This window comes from Pseudovirgaria hyperparasitica (assembly GCF_010093815.1).
Source record: "Pseudovirgaria hyperparasitica strain CBS 121739 unplaced genomic scaffold EJ05scaffold_7, whole genome shotgun sequence".
NCBI lineage: Eukaryota > Fungi > Ascomycota > Dothideomycetes > Acrospermales > Acrospermaceae > Pseudovirgaria > Pseudovirgaria hyperparasitica.
This window is the reverse complement of record NW_022985555.1, coordinates 104,952-132,608: the sequence shown is the minus strand read 5'-3', so window position 1 is coordinate 132,608 and position 27,657 is coordinate 104,952. Positions and strand designations below refer to the sequence as shown.

Sequence of the window (27,657 nt, the reverse complement as noted above, 5' to 3'; positions counted from 1 at the left end):
AACAATAACCAGGAGCCAGTCAGTCGTAAAGATTAATGGGGCATCTTCATTATTGATACTTGTAGTGGTTCCGCGCCTTTGATCATCGTAGGCCACGTCAATGGTGCAGAAAGAGCTGTAAATTATAAACACACCGAGCAAGTTACTATACACGAAGGTATCTTTAAGGGCTTAGCAGCGTTCCGGGTAACGCATCATGGACGTTCGACCGATAGCATGTTGCTCTCCAAGTTCTGTCCCGTCCATATCGAGTCTTCTCTCCCTTTTGGGGGGCCCTTTGTACGCGCCAAGGCGGTCTGTCATCGTTTAGTACCTAGCCTAATTACTGTTCCACTGGTCCACTCTACGCAACACTCGCATTCACACACATTTCTGTCATCTTCAGTTAATCATGATGACTACGGGAGAGGAGGATGTCATCCTCGATACATTGGACCTACTTGAGTGGCGTATGCGGAGGGTCCAATTTGTTCTTGATGGAGACCTGAGCTTGCCAACAGGGTGGCAGAAAGATGTCCCAATCCTCAAGAGAGTGCAGAAGCTCGAGCACGCTCTTCGCCGGCTCACGGAGCAGTCAGGCCCAGTTTATGAGATCTTGAAGCTTTGTGAGTAGCCTACATACTCTAGCTGCGAGCTCTGGTTTCCATGCTAACAAGGTGCTGACAGACTCACGATACCCAGAGTTGTTTCAAGATGCCAAAGAGAAAGATCTTGCACCTGAGTTGGACATTCAGCAAAAGCTCGCCCTGGTGGAACTAGAAGCTCCTAAGTTTCATGCTACAGCGTCCCAGCTGACATCGCTTTCTGACGTGCCTCTCCCGCCGCTGAAGTCTTTCGCATCGTTGGTGTCGCTTGAACCACGCATTGCACAAATCGAACAACGCCAATTGGAACAAGCCAGGGAGATATCTGAGCTACAAAAAAGAAGTGGCATTCTGGTGTACCGCTGGAACGAAACACTTGTACTTAGCCAAGGACGATGTTGGGTCGAATATGACAAGCGACTGCGACAAGCCGAGCGATCTGTGCGCCGTAAAGAGATCAGGAAATCAGCTTGAGCATGCATCGATTTGGATCAATTACACCAAGACAACTGCAGAATGACTAGTCGGTATACCCTAGTCGGAGTGCCCCTTGGACGCTCTGCACATTGCATCTTAAGACCGAAGTACGTACAAGGCTTTCAGCCGATGAGGCACTCAATCGCCCTATGTTGTACCAGTACGGCATTTGCATCTATGCGGCCTTCGAAGACGCCTTGCCTCAGTATCAAGTTTGTTGTCTTCGCGAAGTTGGACCAGTATGTCAACAAAACAAAAATTGCGACCTCACTGACGTCGCTTTGAACGTTACACTAGGTTCTACGTAAACAGCTCTTGGTTTGAAGAGTTGCTAGCGCATTTTGTGTCTTTAGTGAACGAGACCCATAGAGCTCTAGTGTGGAGAATCGCACGAATGGAGAGGCGTCAGGGTAATTATGAGCAGAGTGATGTCATTCAATTGTAGAAATGGCAGGTCCTGAGGCGAGCAACATTCGCTATGATCAGAAAAACTATGCTACGGTTTCAAAGGTGTTTGAGGAGGGAGCCTCTCACATGCCGCAACGGCATGCGGATCGGCCGGGAGCCACGTGCATGGACAAGCGCGAGCGCATGAATGTACAGATCAGCAACTGCGATGTTCGGCGCAGGTGGGCCCTTTTATCAGTCAGTATTGCTCAGACGTTCGCCGTGAACCCGCGGTGAAACAATCTTAGACTTTAGAGACTTTAAGACAGGTCTTATTTATATATGTCGCCTTAAAAACGTTGATGTTGCTAGCCTGTTCCGGCCCCCCTGCCCGTTTTGTGCGGCCCAGGAACGAGAGGCATTCCAAGGTTCAGCAGACAAAGCACGGTGAAAGGCTCCATTTGCATTCTCATCAATGGCGAACCAACAGATGAAGCTCCGCCTGGGCCACACGAACAGCCATCCATCTCAAACTGATCCCGGAGGAGTATCAGTACAAAATGAGCATCATACACAGCAGTCCAGAGCAATTCGAGACGTTTACGTGGCAATGCAGACTTTGCATGACCCAGCTTAGCCAGAACGCACCGAAAGAGGTATGGAGGATGACCAGTAGCATTGTGAGGTGTCTCAATAGAAACATGGAGGGATTTTTGCTGTGCCATTCATCGCTATGATTAAGAGAGCGAAGGGATGCCAAATGGTGATTGATAATATTAGTGTAGAGATAGATGTATGTAAAATGCACGCCAGCCCGCAATAGAACGAAGGACTAAGCCGCAGCGGCAGCCCCTGGGAGTCCAAGCTTAGCGGGCCATTCTCCCAAATCACCAGCCAATCACCTTTCGCAACCTGCCTGCAACCTGTTTGACCCACTTGCGTCCATCTTCTGCTGCCGCCCATCCCTCTCCACTCCACCTGCAACCAGCGACTATCACTCCAGACTCTTACATCCACTCTGTTGTCTGCCGCTGAGCGATTCTGCGATTTTGTCCTACTGTGGTCTCCAACCAACTCGCCGTCGAACATCTCTCAGCAACTCAATCGAGAAACCGTCCTCCCGACATTTGACCATCAGACACGCGCCCACCGATTCATATCTCCTTGGAGCTGACCCTTCCCACCTCTGGCCGGGCGCTGAGACCGCTCTTCTCAACTCCATTCCACCTTGCTCGACTTCACTACTTCCTTCATCACGCTTACAGACTCCTCTCTCGGATCAGCACTTGTCACGCCAACAGTCAGGTTTCGTCTACTGTAACTCAGAGCAAAAGCAACCAGCGATACATTCCAGTCCAGATTATACAGCGTACGATCGCGACTCATGCCGTCTTACGGCTCTGTTGGTTCACATAATTCTCTTCGCAAGATGGAGGCTGGTTACGGAAGCCCAAGTGGCAGGAGATCATTCAGTATTGGCCGCATTATTGGGGATCCATTCTCACTGGCTACCGTGTCAATCGCGATGGTGAGCGACACTTTAGGCCACATGTTATTGCAACTTGATACTGATTCATACATAGCTTGCCTGGCTGATCGCATTGGTATCTTCAATCATCGGTGCCATTCAAGCAGATTATCCAAACTACCAGTGGTGGGCAGTAGTCTATCAATTCTTCTGCATTTCGGGCGTGTTCTTTGTTGAAGCCACTGACACTGCCTTCACCTATCACGTTGCTGTGAGTACACTGGACAGAAGGTTACTTGTTACGCCGTACGCAGCTTCGCTAATTTGAACAGATTGTTGGATCTCTCGGAGCTGCATTGGTGATGACGACGGCTTCAGTCAATTCTTTAGTCTATAACCCAAATGGGGCTATCGAAGCAGCAGCAGCCGGCTTCATTTTGCTTTCAATGGTCAACGTATGTTTAATCAATTTTACAGTCACTAACAAGTGCTGACGATCCATCAGATCGTTTGGATGCTATATTATGGGTCTCAACCTGGTGCTGCCCACAAAGCTTACGTTGATTCCTTCTCCCTTCACAAGGCTGGACAATCCCGGGCCTCACGCTCGGCTTCGCAAGCTTTCGGCACCAGACCAGACACTTCGATCACAAATCCTCCTCCGCAAATGTATACCTCAGCCCAGCTCAACGGTTTCGAGACCTCCTCTCCTGTTTCCGGCTTCCCAGGTGGCGCTCCTGGCCAAGATCGCAGCTCGCAAGCCCGTTTCGGACCAACGACCACCAACCCAATGCAGAACATGTCTCCGACAGACGGTACCAATGACAATAACGAGGCCGGTGGCAACGTTGAGTACCCGTATCGTGCGAAGGCTATATACAGTTATGAAGCCAACCCCGACGATGTGAACGAAATAAGCTTCCAAAAACATGACATTCTGGAGGTCTCAGACGTCAGTGGCAGATGGTGGCAAGCTAAGAAGCCAAATGGCGAGACTGGTATCGCTCCCAGCAATTACTTGATCCTCTTATAATCGCCCTTCCCTCGATGTTCCAGCGGACATCGTGGGACGTGTAATGACGCTTAATGACTCCTTCCTTCATGTTCTTCTGGGCCGCGTTTTGGTTTCGATTTTCAAATTCAGGCTGCACGTCAACAACATATGAGCGACTCACGTGCGAGGTTCTTTATGGACTGGGATTTCCGTCCTGGGATAGCGCCTGGGGATTCGACATCCATCATGGTCTATATCTCATGGTTATTCGCATGGCTCAGCCATTGGCTCCCAACATAGTCATCAACATGTGCCGGCTATTGCATATCATGAAGTACTAGCAGATTCGAACCTACTTGACTCTCATATACCCACTTTATGAGTCACATCACCACAATAGGAAGCACGCGTCCTACGACGAAGAGTATAGAGATGGCGCGTAACAAAACCCCGCTGCTCCAACAACACGATCATCGTCTATCCGCATCTGCAGCCCTTTCACCATACTCGATCTTGCGCGGCGTTACGGAATACACTTTGTTTTTTTCAACCTACAACCCACACCTGTCGCTGCACCGCCCTTTCCTTCGCCACTCAACTCATCGCCTTCTTGCTCTCCAGCAACTCTGTATCTCTACAAACCTCTACACTAGGTCTCTCGGACCCAATACTAGCAGAAATCTCTGGTCTCTTTTGTAGAAGACTTGTTTTCTGGGTACGGGAATTTTTTCTCTTGTTTCTCGTCGAGTTTTGATCTCGCATAAGGTTATGATGTGGTGTTCGATATTTTGTGTACACCAACATACTTTGCTTCCTTGGTTATGGTGGGTTTGAGAATGAAGATAGGAATGGGCAAAAGCAATGCTAAGTTTGGGGAATATAAAATAAGATCTCTCAATCGCGCGTCGTTTGTGCAGTGCTTCTAGTGAGGCGAGAATGTGAGAGTCGAGGAAAATAAGATTAGTGGCCTCATGCAAGCAAGTACCGACATATACGTGCACGCACGGCGGACCTGCACGCGATGCATGTATGCACAGTTCCGGAGGTCCGTGATAAAAACAGGCAGATAAGAGTGAGTTCCGTATATGCACCTTTGCATTTGTTCTATAAAACGCCATGACCAACCTAAGGCAATCTTACCAAACCCGGTTTGACATCATCCTAGCATATGTATATCACAATGCTCACTCACTACCCAATCGTGTCTTCCCAGATCCGTCCATCCTCATGCCTACCTAGGTAGTGATCATCTTTCCCGCAGTCGTAGAATTTCGGAGTCGAGGTATTAGGTGGGAGAGAGAGAGAGCAGGAACGACCGAGTCAGTCTGCGTAGCGCTGAACGCAGTCCCACTCGAACTGGTAAAGATGTGAAGTCAGTACATATGTCATGCAATACAAGGAAGACGGTAGAGAAAATGGAGTTTAGGAGAAAGCAACAAAACAAAACAATCACACCAAGCGCTATACAGTATCGTTTCCACCGCGCGCATCAAACGGTAATGACCCGCTTTCCTACACCCCACCATCCCCATCTTTCCTTCCTTTCCCTGCTCACTCCTTCCTCGCTACTACCATGCGCCGACACTTTGCCACGCCGGAAACACCCCGCATCATCACCATCATCATCGCCCCCAGAGTACATTGAAATTGGATAACTTACTACTCGTCCGTCTTCGTCGCCTGTATACACCACCTGCGCCATAGGCAGGATGCAACTGATTGCGGCATGGAAGTTTGTTCTGTCCTCACGGGACGAGTCTGTGTGGTTGAGCCGTTTGATAGGGGTGAGGGACCATAGCTTGGTGCCGGGGTGGTCAAACGGCGTTGGGGTGGGGGTGAAAATCTGTGATGTGAGGCTTGATAAGTACGAAGGTTTCATGTCAAGAAGGAAAGGGACGAGATCTCGACCGGGGACATACATTTACGAGCCCTCTCTTGTGCCCTGTGAAGATGAGCTCGCGGCTCACCCACTCATTGCCAACGCCCTCGTACACAGCGCAGCTCGTGATGATATCTTCCGGGTCATCTGTCTCACATACATTCTCACTGAGTAGCAGATGGCCATTCAGCGTGTAAAGCTGTAGCAATGGACCGCGACACAAGATGATATGCCCTGTGATACTACTGATTCGCGCAGCCTGCACTGGCCCATCGCGTTCATTTGCGCGTGGGTCGCCAATTTCACGGATGAACTCGCTGCGATTGAGATCCCAGAGATATACGTGACCCGCTGTGTCTGCGGATAGGAAAGTGGACAGGGCACGGCTCGTTGCGAGTGTGATGACGGGAGCTTTGTGGCCGAAGAAGGTGACTTTAGGCTGCAAATCTACGGCTTTGGCAAACATGGTCATGGTCCAGGCCGATAAGGTGCAGTCGGCGCCGGCTGTAATCATAATACGACTGTCAAGAAAGATGGCAGAGGAGATCTGGCCTTGGTGGAGATGCTCAAAGAGCCCAAGGAGCTTGCGATTGTCTGTGGCGTAAAATCGCACACTGTCGTCGGTGAAGCCCCACTCCATGTATCGTTCATACAGGGGAGGAATGTTGATCCGGAACGCAGCTGAGCAGAGGAGGCGGTCTTGCTTCTGTGAGAATAAGAGGGATGCGACACGTTCATGGGATTCGAGCAAAGGGAAAGGAAGTCTGGTCAGAGACTCGGCTGCATTGTCTAGACGCTTGAACTTTGGCGAGATGTCGTCACGGGGGACATGAGACCGCGAGAAGATCTGATGTGGTGTTTGGCCGAAGTTGTGAATGATGCCTATCGTAGCTAAACGTTCTAGCGGATCCTCAATGTTGTCCAGATCCTTTGCACCTTGATAAGAGAGATGGTGAAAGACATTAGTAGCTTCGATTGCGGCTTCGCCTCGTTGCTTGAATCCGAAGACAAGGTCAATCCAATGGTGCAAATTTTTGCTCACGAAAGGACTTTCAAGAGCTTCTCGGTGCTTGGTAATGAATATGTGCGGGTCTCCTTTTGCCCATGGGGGTAGTACCACATTGTCGATTTTTGCGCCTGTGCCTTGCCTGGTGCCAAAATTGTAGCAGTTGATGTTCGTGAGAAATTCAGGCAGATAGAAGAACTCGGGTGTCAGTTCTCTTACATCTGTCATGTTGTCTTTGGATGCAGACAGCCAGGCTTTTTCGATCGAATAGAACATTCTATCGGCGTGATCAAAGCTGCCGCCTTGTAAGAGTAAGTAAGACTGAACAAAGGGCTGCAATCGAATGAGGTATGATGTGACAATCATGGCGGAGGAGTAGTGCGTTCCGTAGTGAAAAGGAGGGGCATTGTGATCTCCCATTTCAGCGAAAGATTGATACCTGTCCCTGAATTCGGCTTCTCTTGAAGCACTCTGACAACCCATGGGCTTTGAGAGGTCGCGGAACGAACGTGGGTTCGTCAAATCCAATTCTTCGCTCGTGTAGTCTGCTAGTACCCATGGAAATACTGGGTATTGCGTCAAGTCATTGAAAGTCCTGCCAGCTAGAGTGTTAACAAGCATGAGGTAGTGGAAATTGGAGATTTCTCCTTTCAACCATCTTTTTGTAGCTGGGAACATGGCAGAGGGGTTGAAGACGTTTGCGAACTTTGAGCCGAAAGTCTGCGGAGCTTCTTCTGGATTCCGTAGTGCATCTAAACGCCAGGAGCCCTCTAGTTGCGCAATAGAGCTGGGATTGTGTATATGAGGTGCTCGGGCACTCAGCTTGTTGTAAAGATCATTTCTCACGGAGGTAGAAACTCCTGTGAGTAGGTAGCTTCTTCCATCGCCAAAAAATATCTCGAGTCCGACATCACGAAAGAGAAAGCGCCGTTTTGAGATACTGATAAGTTCGGACCAGCGCCAATTTCGAGTCGCATGCTCACCACTGTTATACTGAGATCCTTGGGACGAAGATGATGCCTCTCGCCCGGAAATCATCTGCACATAGTTGTCGCGTTCCTCTTTCGGAGCCTGCCATACACGAACAATTTCTCCGTCAGATCGCTGGAAAAAATTATCCAGGAGATACAGCCAATCATTTCCGATGATAAGAAGTCCTTCGCAAGCTTCTAATCCGACGATTCGAGAAACGTTGCTCACATGCTGGACTTGGTCACCCATTTGAAGACTACGCATCACCTTGCGGTTCTTGTCTTCGAATCCGTTCTCTCCTTCGTTAATGTCATCAACCATTTCGAAGTCGTCATCCTCTTCGGTAGCATTCTCAGCCGGTGTACTACTATCCTTCGAGTTTTGGTCTACATCTTTCATTTGTGACTTTGTGCCGGACGGAGTTGTATCAATGGCTGAGGGTGATGTTGACACTCGTGGAATCGTCACATCTACTTTCAAGTTTCTATTTGGCGTAGCCTCAGATGTCTTTCGTTTGGGTTGATATTCCTCTTGTACTTGGCCTGTATCTGGCAAGATTCGCATTCTCATACGGTTGCGACCCTCTGTCTCATCAAGCTGCCATTTGGACTGCGGCTTCGTACCAAATAAACCGCACGGGGCCTGCAGTGTTTGTGCGAGTTTCTCAAGTCTAGAGGCGATAAAGCCGAGGTTGTCCTGATTGTCCTGTACTGTTCGTTGATGCTTCAGACGTTCCGACGAATGAATGTTCGCTCGCCAGTGAGTAGTTGAGATCTCGTGTCGATGCCACACCTCATCAGACTTCGTCTGCTCAGTGTGCCATTGCCTGAGTCGTTCCCTTCGTTTATTCACTCGGCTCTTGGCCGATTCCTCCGTCTTTCTATTCTCTTCATCGACAAAGTCCTCCCAAGCTTTGGCTATCGTGCCAAAGAAGAACTCATTTAGGTCAGCACGATGCTTGTCTAGCCACTCTAGGAATGTATCGTTATCGAGTTGGGTTAGCTGTGCAAATCCGTCGGAGAGGTGTTTCTCATTTATGACAGGGGCATTGATGAATACTGCAGAAGTTTCCTCTGGCTTTTGCACAAGTAAGAGTCGCCAAAAATTCGCGGCAGCTTCGCGTACCGCCTGTTTCTGCGATATCAGCTTTGTGAAGAGCAAATAGCACATCAGTCGTAGGAAGTAGACTTCGGAATTGTCAGGCGACAAGATGATCGTCTGCCAGTAAATCATCTTCTCCAGAAAGGAGGACGTCTCTGTCTCCATCTCGGACTCGTCCACGTCCGATAGCTTCAAAAGTACGACTCTTAAAAATACCGCCCTTATGTTTGCGATTGCTTGGTTGCACAACCTAACGCTTTTTAGGGCGGCGATATCGGGACGTTGAAGAAAGTCTAGAAGATTGCCAATGAAATCTAAGAGCGGCTCAGCACCGCTGAGGAACCAACCTTCGAACACTGCTTCAGCCATATATGAACAGTACTTGGACAAATTGATGAGAACCCTTGGCTCGCAAAACAACTTCTGATCAAGCTGTAAAGAGTTTGAAATGCTTGACATTGCATGTAATAGGACGTAAGACTCGAAATAAGCTTGGTGCTCTTGAAAGCCGGGGGGAACCTTCAAGAATAGGCCAAAACCTACGAAATCTTTTCGACGGAAAAGCTGGACACTAAAAACCCCAAGAATAAGCTCGAGAAGGCCTTCCACAACTGCGCTACCGACTTGTAGAGCTTTTGTGTTGCTTTTTTCTGGTGACATAAGCGGCCGCAGGCGTGGTGAGCTTGTACGACCTTTGAGATTGTCAGAAGAGACCAGTATGAAGGACGAACCTCTCCTTAGTGGCACGGCTGTGCGAGCGGCTGGGCTCGGAGGGGATTGTACTACGGCCGTCCTAACGACGGCATGTTGCTCCTTAGTTAACTTTGAGTGTGGTTGAATGACGACGTCGTGCCCTTCGAAGGTAAGGGCTGATCCTCGAGAATGCAGCTCAGTTTCTGCACTTACGGTGTCGGAGGTCACGACCAAAGGATAAAGGACAAAGAGGAGCTCTTGAACATAGTTTGACGTGATGGCAAATTCTTGGTACGAGGGGGACTTAGAGTTCAGTTCTGTTAAATATTGAATGACAGTATGCAGTATAGAAGCATATCCGGTCATGCGTCCCGTTGACAGAGATCGAGATCGGCCTTACATCTCTTAGCACCTGACAACCATATCGAAGGAGAAATGACTCACCATGTGCCGCGATCTCTTGCAAGAGCGACATAGACCTTTTCCTGGTATTTGAAGATTCGCTTTCGATCGCGAGGCTCTCCGAGACACTTCCCGTTGGGTTTTGGCCGCCATGGTTGGGATCCTTGACCACTGTGCGTAATCCTGTCTCGAGTAGAGCCCCAACGACAGGTATGAATTCGGGATAAACTATTTGTACTTTCTCGGCAGGCGAAAAGAGTTCGGATAGGTTAAACAGATCAAATTTGCGTTCCAGATCGACCTTAGAGATGTCTAAGCCAAAGAGGATGGCAAGTGATATGACCCACACAGATGGTATATTCCACCAGATCCTCAAGCGTTGTCTTAAAATCCAGACCCCACCTGTCTTCTCCGAAAACTTCTTAACATAGGTAGGACCGTTTGTCACAAGTAATCGAGCCAAGATCTTGTACCCGAAAACAATGACACGAGATTCATTTTCGGCGAGCAGATAAAGCAGCCACTGTGGGTCTATATTAGCGCGCGGACTGCAGATAGGTCCGGACGGATCGGTGTACCTTGTTGGTAATTGTTCTGGCGAACCGTGTGATGCTGTATGTACTCACGGGATCACAGAGAAGGTCCGTGAATATCTCAAGAACTTTTACTCCTATCTCAAACCTGGACAACGCGGGGCTGCCATTCTGTAGTGGACTGCCAGAACGAGGTGTGCCTCCCGAAGGAGAGGCATTTGAGGTTGTAGTTCTGTTTGAGGGTACCGCCACGCTCCTCTGCTTGGAGAGTGACCGACTTACTAGCGTCCTGCTGTCTTGAAGTGAGTATGTGATAAACAATGCGACACTGCGAAGGTTTTCCGGTATTAAGCAACATTTCAGCAGAGCCACGAAAGCGGCCTTGAACTCTGGGAGAACTTCCAGGCACAAAGATTCTGCTTTCAGCGCGTCGAGCAGTCGTTTCACTATTCCTGGAATTGTTAGGCCGAATCAGTCGAAGGTTCAGATTAGCACCTACTTGTTCGCGTCAAACGCCGCTGATTGAAGGTCTTATTCTTGCTGTCTTCTGCAAAATGCACAAACTGTTGGTAATAAAGTTTCTGCGTTTCGATAGCTGAGCGTCTCCAGAGATCTGCATCAACAAGTAGAATGCGGTAGGCGAGAGGATTTATTATAAGTGATTCGACTGGCCTTGTTTTAACATAACCAACGAATCGGAGAATTACTTTCAGCAGTTCATAGCTCAGTTCGTCACGATCACGACCGTCCAATGGTGTCGAGCTTCGGGTATTGGTCGAGGTGATGTTTCCAAGCCCAAGTTTTTCTCGAAGAAGGGACCCAAGCCCAGCGAATCCGCTCTCTTTTTCCATAATCTCGCTGTTTCTCCAACTGAATTCTACTGACTCAAGTAGAATGTTTACAGCTCGAAGGATAGCGTCCTTGCTCTGAGCTAGCTCTACAAGCTTTAGACCCACGGCCGTACATCCACCTATGCGCCATGAAGCATCATCTAGGGCTTGGGGCACTATCACTATAGGATCTCCAAGCAGAAGAGCGACACCACGGGGCTGTGTAAGCGCGTCATTGATCGACGGCACCGCAGCATTGATTATAATGGAGTTACCTCCAATTCTGGCGTACTGGAAGAGGCTTTTCGCGGCATCCTTGGAAAGTGATCGTATAAGCTGCGATTCATCAATGTTGTTGCGGTCGTCGTCGTCCATCACAGAAGTTGGCGAGATACTGAAAAGTATCTGCGATTCTGGTAACACGGTACTTGCTTTCCCACGGACGGCCTGTACTATCTCAGATTTCTCCTCCTTCCCTGGATGTAGCATTTCGTTGTAGACATTTAGCTCCGCGGAGGTGCGATAAGTTTGGAAAGACCCAAGTGTGTCCTGGTAGTTTCCAGAGTAACGTGGTCCCATTTTCTGATAAACATGTACTATTTCGTCAGATAAAGCCTCAGAGAAGATATGAAATGTGGCCACGTCTAGGCGCGAAATGACAACATTCCTTCCCAGTCTAGCCGCCAGATCTTGGGGCGTCCCTAGAAACGCTTGAACTGGAGATAGCTTCTGGCTGTTGGACGATATGGAGGCAAAACTTTCTGTACTTGTACTCATCGCAGGTGGACTTATCGGATACGCGCATTTGATCTGTTCTGTAAATTCCCCGTTTATGAACAGTGCAGCTTTGCTCGAGGACATGGCTTTTGGTCTGCGATGTACGATAGCAACGTGGTACCACCTGCCCTCATGGAAGGCGTTAAATCGGAAGCGTACACTCGGCTTTGGTGTGGAGACAGATGTCTGTAGGATGAAATGTTTGGTCCCCTTCTCCAGATAGGCTAAGACGAAGCATTGCTGGGTCGAGTCGCACGCGCCAAAGATTGTGGTGTGGCACGATTCGTCAAACCTATCGATTCGGATCCATGCTGCGATAGTGTACCCGGCACTCGAAGTTGGGGGAAAAGGACGTCCTAGATCTTTCAGCTCAAGAGAGCTATAACCTTGCAAGGATAGGTCGAATTGCATGAATGGAGGCTCTCGGGATGCACGCATAGCTTCCAGAAGAAAGTCTCCTGCTTCGTCTGATTCACCAGCTTTCTGATAGAGAAAATACGCATCTTTCAAGTCATTGACCCCGTACCTAATCAGAAGTTCACTGATACTTTTGAGAATAGCATGCTCAGTAACATGTCTCGATTCCGTGAAGACCATCGGGAGCATAGTGCTAAGAAGGCCCGTGCCATGGACAGCGTTCTTATTATGAACCGACATCGAAATGATATCTCTTATGGCTAGCAGTACAGATATGGCGAAAGGATTCCTTGAATCTGTAGCTGAATTTTCGTTAGACATAGCCTTCCACAAGTTGAAGACGATGGGAATCATGTCGGGGTTCAGTAGTATTTCTTTCCCACTAAGAATGCGCCGTATACGATTTTCAAGATGTCTTATCCAAGCGCCTTCCGATTCTGCCACACTCGATATCTCATCTGCGCCGGCTCTTGGTGTTATATGGTCTGGGGCTACGACAGACTCTATGGTCTCGCTGGCTATATTCATGACAGTGCTTATGCCACGGAACACCGGTCTTATCGAATCCTCTCCAAGTGCAAAAGCGATTAGACTTCCGAATAGCTGTTCCTGTCCCGAGTGGTCTAAGGCGTCGTTGAAGTGACCGGCCCCAATGCCAGTACTGGCCAGAGCTTGTTCAAGAGCCTTCCATCCTCCGCCGTCAACTTTCTTGGCAAAGTATCTGCGGTTGCCAGAATGCTCATTCGAAGCTTCAGAAAGAACATCCAAGATAGCCCCTAGGAGCTCGAAGAAGGCTGCATTCTCTTCAGCGCTCAGCGTACCGGGATCGTAATACCCAGATACCGAACGAACTGCATCCAACAGACCGTTGAAGCCTGAGGCATATCTAAACGCGTCTTTTGCTTGTGTTGGATTGGCAGAGTCAATGAGAGCTTGCCTTATTCTTCGTAATACATCGCATTGATTCTGTATGGACTCGATGGTCGGTCTCGGAGAGGCACTTGATTTTGAGAGAGCCTGGAACAAAGATTGGAGCTGGTCGATATGAGGATTGTTCGGATTATAGGAACGCGAGGCAGCTGTGGAGGACCTATGACGGCGCTGGCGACCATCCATGGTGGGCCTCTGCTGAAGAGGTATCTAGGATCTCAGCATGTGATGGGATGGACAGGGAAGGGTGCATCTCTTCGCTGGGAGTAACGGGTCGGCTCGCTGTCTTCAATTCTTGCGTGTTCGATACAGTGTGTTCTGTATATACGCTCGTGGATCGTCGTAGGCGCGGGCACAGGCAAGAGCGCCAATGCGCCAGAAATGTCAGCACCTCCGAAACTGCCCAGGTGGAGTGCGCGACAGTCAGATTGTACTTTTGACAGCGGTGGCTCTAAAGGAAAGCAAATTCCATCATTTGACTAGTAGCGACAGTCGTGAAGCTTTAGGTGAAATTAATGGCTTAGGTCAATAGGCCGTCTGACTATATCTCTCTATGAACGGGCAGTTTCACTGTCTACTGACAAGAGCTTAGTTGTGTAGTCCAGGCTATATCACACACAGGAAAACAGATATAGTAGATGTAGACATAGTTGATATGCACAGGCTGGGCGTAGAGTCTTCATAGTTTGAGCCAGTCTATTACAGAGTAGCGCGCTGATAATCCCTTCAGGCAGCTGTATTACATGCACATGCATTATTGACGATGTCAGGGCACGCCTCACGACCCCAAAGGATGTGGCTTGTGAGCTGGCTAGAGTGACAGGAGCTGGTTGGGGAGCTCCACTCTCGCTCTTGTTATTGGCTGGAGCACAGCCGCCTAGTGGATGATGTCTCGTGCCGCTCTTATCGGCCGGAATCAGCTGGGGGAGCTCGACCAAGGCGTCATCCCCCATCGCTCCCCCAACCGCCTCGATAGCTCCTCAGTCACCTCTCCTCCGTCTACATATACCTCCCACATTCCCCGTCTTCAGACATCTTTCCATCTTGACTCTGTTGCTTACCTCCATCTATCTATCCTTTTGTTCCGTTCGACACCAGCTTGACGTCAGCTCGAGCTTCTGTCATCATGAAATCGCTCCTCGTAGCGCTGTTGCCTCTGCTGGCAGCAGCTTCACCTGTCCTCAACATTGGCACAATCCACAAAGATGCCGCGCCAATTCTCTCTTCAGTAAATGCTAAAGAGATCCCTAACTCGTATATCATCAAGTTCAAGGACCATGTCAAGCATGCCGAGGCCAAAGAGCACCACGCTTGGGTCCAGAACTTGCACCTCACTCGCGAGTCTGAGCGTTCAGAGCTCAAGAAGCGTGGCCAGTTCCCGCTGCTGGACGAAGTCTTCAAGGGTTTGAAACATACTTACAATATTGGAGACTTCTTTGGGTACTCTGGTCACTTCGATGAAGAGACCATTGAACAGATTCGAAGACACCCTGATGTAAGCCTTCCTTTTATCTCCCCCTCTAGTAGTTTCGATAGACTTGAAGTCTGGACGCACACCTTTCACTGTCGTGCAGTGCTCATGCGTCAGAATGCTGTACTGCATCGACACGCTGAGCTGTTCAGGAAGTTCGTTTCGAGGTCATCTTAGCACGTGATGTTGATTTCGAACCGGAGTAAGGCTGACACATTTCTCTGAACAGGTAGATCATATCGAAGTTGACCAAGAGGTCCACACTTTGACCACAGTCAAAGACGACTACGAGACAGACAAAAACTCCCCCTGGGGTCTTGCTCGTATCTCACACCGCGACAGTCTCTCCTTCGGCACCTATAACAAGTACCTATACTCTGCGGATGGTGGCGAGGGCGTTGATGTCTACGTCATCGACACTGGAACATACATCAAGCACACCGATTTCGAAGGACGTGCCCACTGGGGCAAGACAATTCCATCTGGCGATGCCGATGAGGATGGCAACGGCCACGGGACGCACTGTTCCGGTACGATTGCTGGCAAGAAGTATGGTGTTGCCAAGAAAGCCAACGTATACGCTGTCAAGGTATTACGCTCCAACGGATCCGGATCTATGTCGGACGTTGTCAGTGGGGTCGAGTGGGCTGCTGAAGCGCACTTGAAAAAGGTTGAGGAAGCCAAGGCCGGGAAGGTCTCTAAGAAGTGGAAAGGCAGCGCCGCCAACATGAGTCTTGGTGGCGGCAAGTCTCCAACCCTGGATCGGGCTGTCAATGCAGCTGTTGAGATTGGCATCCACTTCGCAGTTGCGGCTGGTAACGATAATGCCGATTCTTGCAACTACTCTCCTGCTTCCGCTGAGAAAGCCGTTACTGTGGGTGCATCCACCCTCGCCGATGAGCGTGCCTACTTCTCCAACTTTGGCAAGTGCAATGACATCTTCGCCCCTGGTCTCAACATCAAATCCACTTGGAATGCTGGTGAGAACAGCACCAACACCATCTCGGGTACTTCCATGGCCTCACCTCACATTGCTGGTCTTTTGGCCTACTACCTCTCTCTCCAGCCCGCTAAGTCCTCTTCTTATGCGGTTGCTGAGATTACACCTGCCAAGCTCAAGAAAGACATCATTTCTATTGCTACCAAAGGTGCTCTGTCCGAGGTTCCCAGCAGCACAACGAATATCCTCGCTTGGAACGGTGGTGGTTCTTCCAACTACTCTGATATTGTCGGCAAAGGAAGCTACACCGTCAAAAGCGACGTTGAGGGGGACACTTTCATGATCGCCCTCCCAACTGCCGAGGAGCTCGAGGAGTCATTTAACAGCGCTATCGAGCATGCTCACAGGGAATCCAACCGTCTCTCTACCAAGTTCTCCAAGCTTGAGAGCAAGATTGAGGACCTTGTCGAAGAAGAGATGGAGCAATTCTTTGAGGAATTCAAGGAACGCAGAATCGCTATGTCCGCTTGAACGATCCAAAGAAAGGTTCATGGCCCGCAGTCATATAATCAGGGTGTTTTGTATAACTCTGGCACACTGCACACGGACGCGCGAGCATTTCGCGTCTGTTCGTTCTTATATGAATGTCTCAGTGCATACGTAGCATAGATCTGCTTTCGGAGAAAGCATTGGATATTTAGTACTGGCTTAGGAAGGCCAACTCTCATTGTTGCAACTCAGTATCTTTTTCAATGTAGCTGTTAAACTAAAGAATGGATAGCATGTTCCAATGAGAATCATGAGCTTTTTCTCTCGAAAGAATTATTCCCATAACTGCTATTCCACATGCGATACCATTTCACCTCGTAGGCATTCCATTAATTGCTCGCTCGATCTCCATATGAATATCGTCGATGTCCTCCATAACCTCTCGTATATCGCTCCTGAACACAAGCTGAGGATTCTGCCGAAACAATTGCAACATTGGCTCTCGCAGCCCTCGATCGGAGTCTATCGTGGATGTATATACCTCTGCTAACGCAGATGAGAACGAGGTGTAGGGAATATGGGTATAAAGGTTCGCGAGAAACTTTTTTCGAGCAAGCACTTTCAAACCTGGTATACCGTACTTCTCAGCGATGGCGTACACCATAGCGTGAGAGACGAGCTCATCTTGCGATGGTCGCTCGATAGGCTCTGTAATGTTATACCCTAGTTCGGGATGCTCTTCGAACTCGTCTGAATACGCGTCGGCGAACTCGTCGTACGTCTCCGTATCTTCATCCATTAGTTTAGGCTTTGACTCGTGCTCTTGATCGATCGAATCATCACCCGATGCAGTGATTGATGCGTCGGTAACAGGCGATGTGGCTACAGCTTGGGCAAGGAGCGGGTCCTCGAAAATTAGACTGCGAACTTTGACAGACCGGCGGCGAGGTCGGCGTAACGGGCGTGGTGGGCTGGACGATGTTTGTCTACATGGTGAGGAGTTTCGTCGTGGAGACGAACGTTCTTGGAGAGTGTAGTCCAGGCGGTAAAAGTCTGAGAGATGTCAGGCGAATGTACAATCATGTTCGGCAGAGCATATTGACTTACAGTTGATCATGTGCTCGACGGTATTCTCGTCATCTTCGCTCAAATCGATGATACCTGTTTGAGCCTCAAGGAACGAACTACTGCATGCACCGTCGAAGAAATCGGATCGCGAGCATACAATTGCTTTGTGGGCGTAGTAATCTCGGTTGTTAGATCTGATTGTGAGATCGGCATATTTGCCTGATTCTTGGAGTCTGAGCCTGTTAGTCGATAAGATTAACTTCATTACTGCGTGGTGTGCGTACTTCTCCAGGCCTGTGCTGGTGTACGAATTTGAGTCTGATATGTAGGGCATAATTTCAGCGTGACAATCGAAGTTGTTTGCCCAAGGGCAAATGCTCAGAGTATCGCTTTATGACTGAACCAAGGTTCAGGGGAAGCTGTATTATGACGTCGGGCTTTTCGACTCCGAGGAGTGTGCCGCAGGAGATAGGATGATGATACGCTCGGGAGATGTGTAGATCAGCTGCACGCACGGCGGTAGTGAGTGAGAAACAAAATTCTCGACAAAACTTGTTTCAGATAATTGGCTCCGAAATTGTGACCTAGCCGAGATACTTATACCTCTCTGTTCACAGCCATTACGTATGGAGCCACAGTCACCAGTCATATACGGACCATTGAATGAAAAGTAGCCCAAGTCTAGAGCCAAACTATATGCGCATGCGTGAGCGCCACATGTGTTATGTGTGGCGCTGGAGGAGCGAGGGCCCACAAAGCTGCATCCTCAGTAGAAATCTACGACAAACCGAAGTCAAGGGTCATGCTCCTGCTAAGCTCAGTGATGCTCAATAATGTCAGAATTTGCGGCATGTTTTGAGATGGATGCAGGGTCCAATGGCCTGGGCAGTTTCGCCTACGAAGAAGGCTTTTACTTATTCTCGCTCTTCGGAATCACCGTATTCTCCGTGACCATACGACGCGTCCGACCATGGTTCAGAACATTAAGCCCTGGAAAAGCATGAGTAATGCCGACGGAGAACCAACTTAGATACTGCAGTGAGTAATGCTCCGGGCTTCAGATGTGCGTGATGAATACTCCGATCATCTGGAGCCGTTCCAGATCGTGGCTGTGTTTCCTGGACCGATGGTTGAAATACCCAAACGTGAACCTTACTGATTATTTATGCGTCCATTATACTCTAGATCTTGCTGACGAACATGAGCTCGTCTCGAATTAACATGTCGAATGCAAGACTTTTGAAGGCGTGATTATTTTAACACGTGTAGCGTGGCATCTTCCACTGATATTCGTGCCTTTTTGAGGATGGAAGGATAAAACCCACTGATGATGGAGGATATTTCGTCAAGAATCGCTGAGTTAGAGATTGTCTAAGCCGTTTCGCCGTTCGTTATCAAGGTTTTCTAGATCGTCTATGCTAATACCTATCCATGAAGAGAGTTAGTGCGGCGCTCTTTCGTCTCTTCCGCCTTAGGTAATTCTGGGAGTGGGGGTGGAAGCTCTTCACCGCTGCCTATTTTGGTAGCTTGTAGCGGCAGAATCATGACGCTTCTCATCTGAATGCAGACATCATCGAGGAATTGTCTAAATAGCTTTTCGTTTCCGATCCTGTCCCCCTTTTTATTTACTTGAAGTCTGGAATCCCGGTCCCTGTGGTATTCCCCAAAGAGCGATCATGACATACAAGGTCTCTGCTGTTCTCGCAGGGCATACAAATGAGGTACAACCCCGCGTCGCCTTGCACCTTTTGGCTCCTGAACTAATCTTCAAATAGGTGCGAGATATCGCCGCCACAGACTTCTCACAGATAGCATCTGCTGCGCGAGATGGAAAGTCTCTTTTGTGGGAGCGTGTCTCCTCATCCCCGCCGACCTACAAATCTCGTGTCTTATCTGCTACCAAATCTCGCACATTGAAAGGGCCTCCTTGCTATATAACGGCTGTGACCTTTATCCCACCGTCAGACACATATCCACAAGGCTTAGTTGTGACTGGAGGCCAAGAATCCGAAATCGATGTCAGACAACCGACAAACTCCCAGGATGATCCACCTGAGATTCGTCTTCCTGGCCATGGAGGTCAGGTCAGTCCCCTGGAAACAACCGAGCATGGCCATTATCTTGTCAGTGGTGGTTGGGACCACACGGTTCGAATACGTAAGGTGGGCCAGTGGGACGACGAAAAAGTAATAGGACCCTATGAACGCAATTGCCTAGCCATTGTGGGATACGACCGGGAAACCGTCATAACGGGTGAGAGATACCCTCCTAAACCGTAATGTGCGTGGACTTATAGCTCATTAGGCTGGGGTGATGGCTGCATTCGAATCTACAATGTCGACGGGACCCCGATCCACGAGTTCAAAGCAAGTGACGAGCCAATACGATCACTCTGTAAGCTCCCTGTGGACCACAACTCAGGTGCCCATTTTGCTTCTTCTGGCAATGATACAATCATTACGTTATGGACGCTCAATGGCGAACCCAAAGCTGCGCTTACTGGTCACAAGAATCATGTATATAGCCTTGCGGCTCTCGCAGATGGAACGATATTATCTGGCTCTGAAGATGCGACTGTGAAAGTCTGGCAGCAGACATGCAAACAAACAATAGAGCAACCAACCACGGGACTTTGGAAGATTTTGATAAATGCGAGTACTGGGGATTTTGCAGTCACGAATGGACCTGTCGTGCGTATCTTTAGCGAATCACTGGAGCGACAAAATCTTGAAGCCCACGAGGCTCTGATGCAAGAGATTGCAGGTGCTAAGGAAGGTGGTACAGAACTTGATCCCAAGGATATCCATGACTTTGAATGGCTCGAGCAAAATCGTGGATACGGTGGAAATGTAGTCATTCGACACGACAATGGGTCACTTTGGGCGTACTCTTGGGATCCTATTGAGAATCAATGGATCTTGCGTGGAGAGGTTGAAACGTCATCATCAACAGCGGGGTCCGACGGCCCGAAGAAGACAAACAGAAAGGCGCCCCCGAAGACAGAATATAACGGCCAAATGTACGATCATGTCTTCAGCATCAACATCGCGGACGATCAACCTAATCTCAATCTTCCATACAATATCAGTGACGACCCATACAAAGTGTCACAGAAATTTATAGAGGATCACAATCTGCCGGTCGCCTACTATCAAGAGATCGCAGCGTTCATCTTCAAGAATCGAAGGGAGCCTACAGACTCTACGATACCATATGAGAAATTCGAATCGATCACAAAAGCTGACCTTAAAGTCATCCACCGCAAGATCATGGAGTACAGCAAGGCTCTCGCTGAAAATGGATCTGATAGCTTTGCACTAAGCTCAGCTGACGAAGCAGTCCTCAACAAACTGTCAGATCAATTAAACGAAAATAAGACAAAGAACGAGGCCAACAAGACAAGGAATCTGATAGCATTAGATCCTGCCGGAGTCCAAATCATCATCAACATGTGTATGCAATGGCCTGAACAGAAACGTCTTCCCTGTCTGGACTTACTACGTGTTGCGGCAGCAGACTCGGAGATACCGTTCGACCAGATGTCAGATAAGGCACCCATTATCGATCAGCTCATCGACAGTGGCCTTTTCGATATCTCATCTGCTTCCATGAACACTGCGATGGCTACTAGGACCGTGGCTAATCTCTTCATGAACGAGAAGAACCACTCAGCGATAGGCCAGGCGTTCATTCGGGTCCATTCCGCGTTGTCGCCACACCTAGGAGAACGTGTCACACAGAATGGTCTACTGGCAGTCGCTGTTGCAACGGTGTATCTAAACTACGCTGTGCTACTCAGCAAACAACAAACACCTGACCCAGAGCACGCTTTTGCTATCCTTGAGTCCACTGCACAACTCATATCAGACATCACGCGAGGACTTGATCGTTCACATAAAGACATTGCAGGAACGCGATCGGACCCAGCAGCAGAGAAGAAATTGACAATACTCATGACGCATCTCTGCGACGCTATCAGGACGGCATGTTTCGCGCTTGGAACCGTACTCACACAGAATCTAGTAGAACTGCGTGCGGCTGCTAAGGACGTCCTTGGTGTCGGTGCGATCTTAAATGATGTGGTCGAGATACAGAATAAAGTGAAGGATAGAGTGGAACCAAAAGTAAAGCTAGACTTGCTTGATGAGATTCGGAACTGGATGGGTTAAAGTCAAGCATTAGACTTACATGTTGTGTTTCCAGGACGTATCAAGCGTGAAAAGATACATATAGACAGACCTACGACTGGCGAGAGCAGTGTCATCTCCGTGTGGGTATCGGAATCCGAGACAACCCAGTACTAGGCACCTTCTAGGTATCACACACATCAGTGGGATCCAGACTGAGAAGTGAGTATTGATGGTAATTAGCGACTGTGTAGCACACTTCACCCAGTCGCACTCCAGCCGACGGTACGATATTGTAACGTTTCGACTCCTCTAGCTTGAATGGCGAACCACAATTTTCCCGCTTGCCTCGCACTTTTGATACCCCGGTAAACTACCCAAACTTCTAAAATATGTGATGTTAATCATGGCGTCGTCCAAATTTCTCGATCGGGCCAGGGAGCTAGAGCCATGTTGTCTCCTAAATTCCTCCCAAAGGGCGTTCGAAATAAGTATCGGTACGTGTTTGGGGTGAAATGTAGGGATGACTCCATATCTCAGGTGCTTGGCGGTTGCTTCAAATGGTCACGTCTGAGCGGCAAAGTCGAGGTAAATATCGTCATTACTTGTTTATAAACTAAAGTAGTAGCTGCTATGTTGTATTGCGTCAAATCCCAATGCTTATCAGACCAAGCACCAATGGTCTTCGCCTTGCCAACAAACCATGCTATGTGCGGGTATCATAGCGCGGGGCACGCGCTTTGGTTCGTAGGGAAATATCTCATGCATTTTCATGGCAATCGGTTCCAAGAGCGCCAATATCCGTGTGGCGATTGCACGGGTATACTCTGCCAGTCTATCATTAAAGTAGCGCGGAGACTGTCGCGACCTAGTGCCCGACATGATTCATACGAGGTTCCGAGGAGTCTCGTGAACATCCGTTCTATTCATTCAAGAAGATACCATCCGCTAACAGTTTCTTCGGATAGCCTTAGTGGCCGTGCAGTCCTTACCACCTTTGGGTGTTTTGGCCAGGTCGATGATCTGGGCCGTAGTCTTGTGGGTTATATGTCTGATATATCGCAGGTGATTTTTGATCGGTGGGGACTTTTGGTGGGACTTGTGGAGCATTGTTGGCCGTATGGTGCTCATCCAACTCTTGATGGGTTGGTAATTCTGCGGCGAAATGACCCTGCTCGGGACCTGGAGATCTTATTCCGTCTGAGGAGTATGAAGTAGGGCGTGAGCTATTATTACTTCTGTTATCAGACCAATTACTACCTTCTTGTCCTGGTGAGCGCGCGCCTGGATTCGACTGCATGGAGTATCTGTCATATTGAGGATTCAAATAACCTTGCTGTTGATGTTGTTGCTGTTGTGGTTGTTGGTTGGCATATGAGAAGTCGCCAGGTAGCTCCATGGGTATGGCTTCATTGTGCCCGGGGCGATGAACATTTCCACCAAAACCGGGCGACGGAGGCACCACAGGCGATCCGAGAGGATTTTGATATTGTCCCGAGCCAGGTCTAGGCGACACTACAGCAGTGCGGTCTGCCGGGTTGAACGTCTTGAGCTTTCCATCGTCGAACATGGCGTGTAGTACGCCGGAGTCGAGTAATTCCGCTTTCTTAATGATTCGATCTACCATGACTTTGGAAGCAGCTTTTAGTTCCTTCTTGACGAAACTAATCATGGCCATGTTGCACTTGACTTCGATGTCCTCTCGCAGATACAGTCCCTCTGGTGGTGCACCAATCCCAAGCTCTTGCGCAATGACTGGTTCGCCAGGTTCATTTCCACAGACTTGCCACTTGTTGCGGAGATCCACACCTGCCGGGGCAAGGGTGTGCGTCTGTAGGCCCCAAGACATATTGTGGAAACAGCCCTTGAAGGCAATCTTTCCAGAACCCATCTTTCCCATACCAGGAACGTACTGGATGCGCTGAGTTATCTCGTACCATGTGGAATAGAATTCGTCGGCAGGGGCATCGCGCGGAGCCTCTGTCGGCTTGACGTCCAGCACTAGTGGATTGATCTTGATGACTTCCTCATGGCTATGAAGCATGTCGATAGCAAGCTGACGTGGAATGAAGGTCGGGAGCGGTGTGACCGTGGTAAAGCTTGTCTTCTTTCGCATCATCTTGAGAGAGAGTTTGGCGGAGATCTGCTATGTGTAGAGGCTATAGGTGATGTCTTGGGCTTTGAACGCACAACAACGAGGACGAGCAATGAGTTGATAGCCGAAGAGTGATGCAGGGGGTGAGACTCGCACGGCGTCGAGGAAACACAACTATTATTAGCATTAGCTGACAAGCTGAATCGGTGGCGGAGCGTCTGGCTGGACGTGGCGGCGCGTTTAGTCTTAATTGATGTCCGACGGAGAGAAGCCAATGCCAATCTATGGCTTGGCGGCGGCGCAACAGCTGGCGTAGCGGGCTGCTGGAAGAGCGAAAAGTTAAAGGTCTATCCCAACGGATTGATGCTCACGAGTCACTAGCTGCACGTGTTCAGTTCGCTATCATGTTCTTTCTATCGACAGACTGGAAAGAGATCTTAGAGGAGGCTTTTCGGCAGCTGAAGCATATGAATATGAAATATGAGTGTGACTCTGAATGCGAATGTGTTGGCATGTCCGCCACCTAGGCTGTAGTCGTCCGCGGGGGGCCTCACTTTTGCTTACTAAGATCCCATAGTCTCCGAGTCCGGATGTGGCAGTCTGGCTGCCTAATGATCAGTTGTTTACCTACAGCAAACTATCATCGCCATAATTCACTCTACAACGTCTCGAGTCTTCATAACTTTCTGTATGCCAACAATACTTTGCTCTATGCAGACCCTCGCATGCACACCGGCATAGAGGATCCATGCATAGCACCTACAAAGAACCAGAACGGCTACTAGTGGCGATGCCAGCTGCAGGAATGACGTCCTGTCTTCGCTCACGTCAAGTACTTGTATGGAGATCCTGTAGTCGTTGCTTGGCCGTGTAAAGGTTGCACTCGGGCACATTCAAGCGGGAAATTAAAGCGACATCATGACTCAGGACAGCGTCATGACATTAATGGTTTGCTTTCTTTGCTTTGTATCGTGAACGCACAGCCCAGAGGATCTTGCTTCGAGCCATACTTCCTGCATAAATGAGCAACCTGTGGCCAGAGACGGGAAATATAGAGTCACGAAACCCTCCAACCCCGCATCTAGCCCGTGTTAATCACAGCGAGAGAAGAGCTCGGGGCAATATGTCCCGGCTGTGACTTGGCTACAACTTGCACATTTCAAGATGCAAGTCATATAAGGCTGGAATGGGCATGTACGTTTACCATATAAATATACCTATATCTTAGTAGGGAACATGTTCTTCACTATCCATGTCCTTTGTGCAAGCCTAGCTACTCTAGTAGGAGCAAAATATATAGTCCCAGGGGCTCGATGGCTAGACACGGACGGCAATCTTGTCAACGCCCATGCTGGTTGTATTACCACTGATCCAGACACTGGTCGCTTCTATCTGTTTGGAGAATACAAAGTTGAAGGCCAAGTGGAAGGTGGTGGTGTTTCTGTGTACAGGTAATTTTCTACGTGATGGAGGTGTTGAGCACCCCCTGACTCCATCTACAGCTCTGATGATCTGGCAACTTGGGAACATCATGGGCAGGCTCTACGTACGTCACCGTGTATCGCCTCTCTACTATACTAACAACCATCAGAGCCCATCGAGGGACATCCCTATATATCTCCGCAGAATGTGATTCAACGTCCAAAGGTTGTATGGAGTGATGCATCAAAACAGTACCACGTGAGTACGCTCGTAGGACCTTATCTAGACCGGTCTAATCGGCTGATAGATGTGGTGGCACGCTGACAACAGTACCTACGGCCTACTCCTCCAAGGTCTTGCTACAGCAGATACCATATCTGGGCCCTACACCTTCCTCAGTGCAACAGCCCCGCTTGGGAATTGGAGCCAGGACTTTGGCATGTTTACCGATTACAAGGATGGCAGATCGTATGCGCTATACTCGAACGGTGATCGTAAGGAGGGTCGTGATGTCTATCTGACTAGTTACAACGAGGAGGTTTCGGCACTGGATTCGGTCGTCCATCGATTCGACAAGTACGACCTCGAAGCTCCAACGATCATCCAGACCGACAAAAGCTACTATGCCCTGATGAGCCACAAGACTGGCTATAGACCAAACAGTCCTGCTCACTCGAACGACTAGTGGATCAAATACTAACACATGTGTAGATGTTGTTGTTTTCCGCGCGGACTCTCTTGCCGGTCCGTGGTCTCAACCATCCTTTGTGTCGCCTTTGAACACAAGAACTTTCAACTCCCAATCCGGATTCGCCTTGCGTATCAATGGAAGTGCGCAAACTACTTTCTTGTATATTGGTGATCAAGTACGTGTATTACTCGTGGCTTTCGCGTCAAGCACGTTCAGCACTGACCGTGCTAACAGTGGGATTCAAATTCACTGTGGGAAAGCAGATATATATGGCTGCCGATGCACATTGACGATGATAAGAAGACACTCGAAATCGAGTGGCATGATATTTACGACCTGGACGTGTAAGATGCTTAAGACCAGTTCAATGGCTCTGCTAACGATTCCAAGCCACACGGGCAAGTGGAAGGCCATCAGGGGTAGATCTTACTATGCTCACGATGCAAAAGTCAACGGCAATGCTTTCAAGCAGGAGGCAGTATGTCCTGACTTGTTTCAGTCAACGCCCAACCTAACGCAGATGCACAGAGTTTTGCAAGCGGCAACACAATTGTGACAGGCATATATGGCAATGACAGTACTGTCACCTTTGAGGGCATTGAAGGCACTGGGAAGCCTCAGTGGGTATCCTTTTATTATCAAAGTAAGCTATCGGCGCGACGAAACTCCTCACGTTCATGCTGCTAATTGGAATTAGACACGGATGACATGGGTTTCGGTGATCAACGTAAGTTCTCAGCCTAACATGTCAAAGATACCCTTAATTTACCATTCCACGTAGCGGGCGGTTCTCCGGACCGCATTGGTGGAACCTGGCAGCTCCGGCGCATCAGCAGCGTCGTCGTGAACGGTGACGAGGATAATGTCCAAACTCTGTTCCAACGCGATACGCACAAAAGCATCATACTTTCAACCCCTTTACTACTAAACTTGAACAAGGGCAAGAACAACAACATCACAGTCGGTGGACTGTACAATGGATTCGACTATAAGGGTGCAGACCTGGACCGTATTGTGGTCTACCCGCCCGAGGCAGCATCGAACGGAACGAAGTGGTGATACGGCGAGATATATTGAAAAGGACAGGGGAAGGAGTAAGCATAATGATACTATGGACATGACCATCAAAACATCTCATCTAATCTGCTTGTGCTGAAATAATCGAAACGTGTAACACTACGCATCATGCAGTTGTGACCAGGGGGTGCTTACTAGCCCCGATTCCCCCACGGGAAGACATCTTTATTTGTTCGGAAATGCGAGGGGAGCTGCCTTACGGATTAGCTCGGGTGAGTCAGGGCAGGGTGGAGGCTTGACAGGTGGGCCTCTCGCAGATTAGGCAAATCGTTTGTGGCAGGGGATTTGTTTCGACAATCAGCAATACTTTCTCACCGAACTAATACTAAAAAGAGGTTCGAGACTCCACCGACATGGTGGTCAAATATATACCCCTGAGTGAATCTTAGCTGACGGGGTGTCGCGTGAAGTGTTTGAAAGTTAACCGGTTTAGAAAGACTCCGCTGCATCGACTCTTAGTGGGCCTACATCTGCGAAGGTATCGCACGCAAGGAAGTCCAAGCAGTTTAGATCGAAAGGAGCTGGGTGGACGGAGAAGGGTGCTAGAACATGCAGATTGAGGAAGGTAGTCTTCGATGCTAGCTGTAGGGGGAGTGAACAAGTGAATCAACCCAACAAAGAGCGCAATGACATGCCATATCAGCATCCGAGGACAAGTACTTGGAACAAGTCAACAGGCTATGTGGTGTAACAGCACTTCGAATATGACAAGTGTCACAAAAAGGGATATCAGCTCTCGAGGACGGCTTTCAAGTGGGAGACTATCGAAAGTCTTATGGCAATCCTTATTTTGGTGGTAGTACGCTAGGCGTGCCGGATCTAGGTTA

At 49.0% G+C, this 27,657-nt stretch overlaps 8 protein-coding genes across 8 annotated transcripts; 5 read left to right on the top strand and 3 right to left on the bottom strand.

Moving 5' to 3' along the window:
• Nucleotides 1-394: 394 nt before the first annotated feature.
• On the top strand, nt 395-1,058 carry EJ05DRAFT_499862 (nuclear distribution protein RO10; the record flags this gene model as incomplete). The annotated part of the gene is made up of 2 exons (XM_033746908.1): nt 395-605; nt 667-1,058. 2 exons carry the CDS (start codon nt 395-397, stop codon nt 1,056-1,058), a joined length of 603 nt encoding a protein of 200 aa, XP_033600787.1.
• Nucleotides 1,059-2,685: 1,627 nt separating this feature from the next.
• EJ05DRAFT_347765 (high osmolarity signaling protein sho1) lies at nt 2,686-4,252 on the top strand. The gene is made up of 4 exons (XM_033740979.1): nt 2,686-2,976; nt 3,032-3,187; nt 3,249-3,371; nt 3,422-4,252. Exons 1-4 carry the CDS (start codon nt 2,833-2,835, stop codon nt 3,947-3,949), a joined length of 951 nt encoding a protein of 316 aa, XP_033600786.1. The 5' UTR covers nt 2,686-2,832; the 3' UTR covers nt 3,950-4,252.
• Nucleotides 4,253-5,213: 961 nt separating this feature from the next.
• EJ05DRAFT_347783 (beach-domain-containing protein) lies at nt 5,214-13,848 on the bottom strand. Its single transcript, XM_033740980.1, has 5 exons — nt 10,996-13,848; nt 10,542-10,948; nt 10,006-10,486; nt 5,830-9,956; nt 5,214-5,753 (listed from the first exon to the last, which is right to left on the bottom strand). Exons 1-5 carry the CDS (start codon nt 13,634-13,636, stop codon nt 5,400-5,402), a joined length of 8,010 nt encoding a protein of 2,669 aa, XP_033600785.1. The 5' UTR covers nt 13,637-13,848; the 3' UTR covers nt 5,214-5,399.
• Nucleotides 13,849-14,576: 728 nt separating this feature from the next.
• Nucleotides 14,577-16,392, top strand: EJ05DRAFT_485473 (uncharacterized protein; the record flags this gene model as incomplete). The annotated part of the gene is made up of 2 exons (XM_033745455.1): nt 14,577-14,945; nt 15,151-16,392. The coding sequence occupies 2 exons, from the start codon at nt 14,577-14,579 to the stop codon at nt 16,390-16,392; spliced, it is 1,611 nt and encodes a 536-aa protein (XP_033600784.1).
• Nucleotides 16,393-16,556: 164 nt separating this feature from the next.
• Nucleotides 16,557-18,106, bottom strand: EJ05DRAFT_347563 (uncharacterized protein). The gene is made up of 3 exons (XM_033740978.1): nt 17,703-18,106; nt 17,458-17,651; nt 16,557-17,403 (listed from the first exon to the last, which is right to left on the bottom strand). Exons 1-3 carry the CDS (start codon nt 17,750-17,752, stop codon nt 16,721-16,723), a joined length of 927 nt encoding a protein of 308 aa, XP_033600783.1. The 5' UTR covers nt 17,753-18,106; the 3' UTR covers nt 16,557-16,720.
• Nucleotides 18,107-18,894: 788 nt separating this feature from the next.
• On the top strand, nt 18,895-21,963 carry EJ05DRAFT_475657 (WD40 repeat-like protein). The gene is made up of 3 exons (XM_033743855.1): nt 18,895-19,139; nt 19,194-19,671; nt 19,723-21,963. Exons 1-3 carry the CDS (start codon nt 19,095-19,097, stop codon nt 21,585-21,587), a joined length of 2,388 nt encoding a protein of 795 aa, XP_033600782.1. The 5' UTR covers nt 18,895-19,094; the 3' UTR covers nt 21,588-21,963.
• A 169-nt stretch (nt 21,964-22,132) lies between these two features.
• On the bottom strand, nt 22,133-24,132 carry EJ05DRAFT_475656 (uncharacterized protein). Its single transcript, XM_033743854.1, has one exon. It carries the CDS (start codon nt 23,662-23,664, stop codon nt 22,534-22,536), a length of 1,131 nt encoding a protein of 376 aa, XP_033600781.1. The 5' UTR covers nt 23,665-24,132; the 3' UTR covers nt 22,133-22,533.
• Nucleotides 24,133-24,876: 744 nt separating this feature from the next.
• EJ05DRAFT_527705 (glycoside hydrolase family 43 protein) lies at nt 24,877-26,812 on the top strand (the record flags this gene model as incomplete). The annotated part of the gene is made up of 10 exons (XM_033748893.1): nt 24,877-25,091; nt 25,143-25,186; nt 25,232-25,320; nt 25,370-25,724; nt 25,774-25,928; nt 25,988-26,097; nt 26,144-26,231; nt 26,282-26,396; nt 26,451-26,480; nt 26,535-26,812. 10 exons carry the CDS (start codon nt 24,877-24,879, stop codon nt 26,810-26,812), a joined length of 1,479 nt encoding a protein of 492 aa, XP_033600780.1.
• Between the last annotated feature and the right edge of the window lie 845 nt (nt 26,813-27,657).

What these genes read in the sequence shown, in the direction of transcription:
- EJ05DRAFT_475657 (XM_033743855.1), top strand. Translation starts at nt 19,095, where the DNA reads ATGACATACAAGGTCTCTGCTGTTCTCGCAGGGCATACAAATGAG. An exon ending in TCGCAGGGCATACAAATGAG is followed by an intron (nt 19,140 to 19,193) that starts GTACAACCCCGC and finishes ATCTTCAAATAG; the next exon opens with GTGCGAGATATCGCCGCCAC. An exon ending in CCGGGAAACCGTCATAACGG is followed by an intron (nt 19,672 to 19,722) that starts GTGAGAGATACC and finishes ATAGCTCATTAG; the next exon opens with GCTGGGGTGATGGCTGCATT.
- EJ05DRAFT_475656 (XM_033743854.1), bottom strand. Translation starts at nt 23,664, where the DNA reads ATGATGCGAAAGAAGACAAGCTTTACCACGGTCACACCGCTCCCGACC.
- EJ05DRAFT_347563 (XM_033740978.1), bottom strand. Translation starts at nt 17,752, where the DNA reads ATGCCCTACATATCAGACTCAAATTCGTACACCAGCACAGGCCTGGAG. An exon ending in ACCAGCACAGGCCTGGAGAA is followed by an intron (nt 17,652 to 17,702) that starts GTACGCACACCA and finishes TAACAGGCTCAG; the next exon opens with ACTCCAAGAATCAGGCAAAT. An exon ending in CGTCGAGCACATGATCAACT is followed by an intron (nt 17,404 to 17,457) that starts GTAAGTCAATAT and finishes GACATCTCTCAG; the next exon opens with ACTTTTACCGCCTGGACTAC.
- EJ05DRAFT_347765 (XM_033740979.1), top strand. Translation starts at nt 2,833, where the DNA reads ATGCCGTCTTACGGCTCTGTTGGTTCACATAATTCTCTTCGCAAGATG. An exon ending in CTACCGTGTCAATCGCGATG is followed by an intron (nt 2,977 to 3,031) that starts GTGAGCGACACT and finishes ATTCATACATAG; the next exon opens with CTTGCCTGGCTGATCGCATT. An exon ending in TTTTGCTTTCAATGGTCAAC is followed by an intron (nt 3,372 to 3,421) that starts GTATGTTTAATC and finishes ACGATCCATCAG; the next exon opens with ATCGTTTGGATGCTATATTA.
- EJ05DRAFT_347783 (XM_033740980.1), bottom strand. Translation starts at nt 13,636, where the DNA reads ATGGATGGTCGCCAGCGCCGTCATAGGTCCTCCACAGCTGCCTCGCGT. An exon ending in GCGGCGTTTGACGCGAACAA is followed by an intron (nt 10,949 to 10,995) that starts GTAGGTGCTAAT and finishes TAACAATTCCAG; the next exon opens with GAATAGTGAAACGACTGCTC. An exon ending in CCAGAACAATTACCAACAAG is followed by an intron (nt 10,487 to 10,541) that starts GTACACCGATCC and finishes ATAGACCCACAG; the next exon opens with TGGCTGCTTTATCTGCTCGC.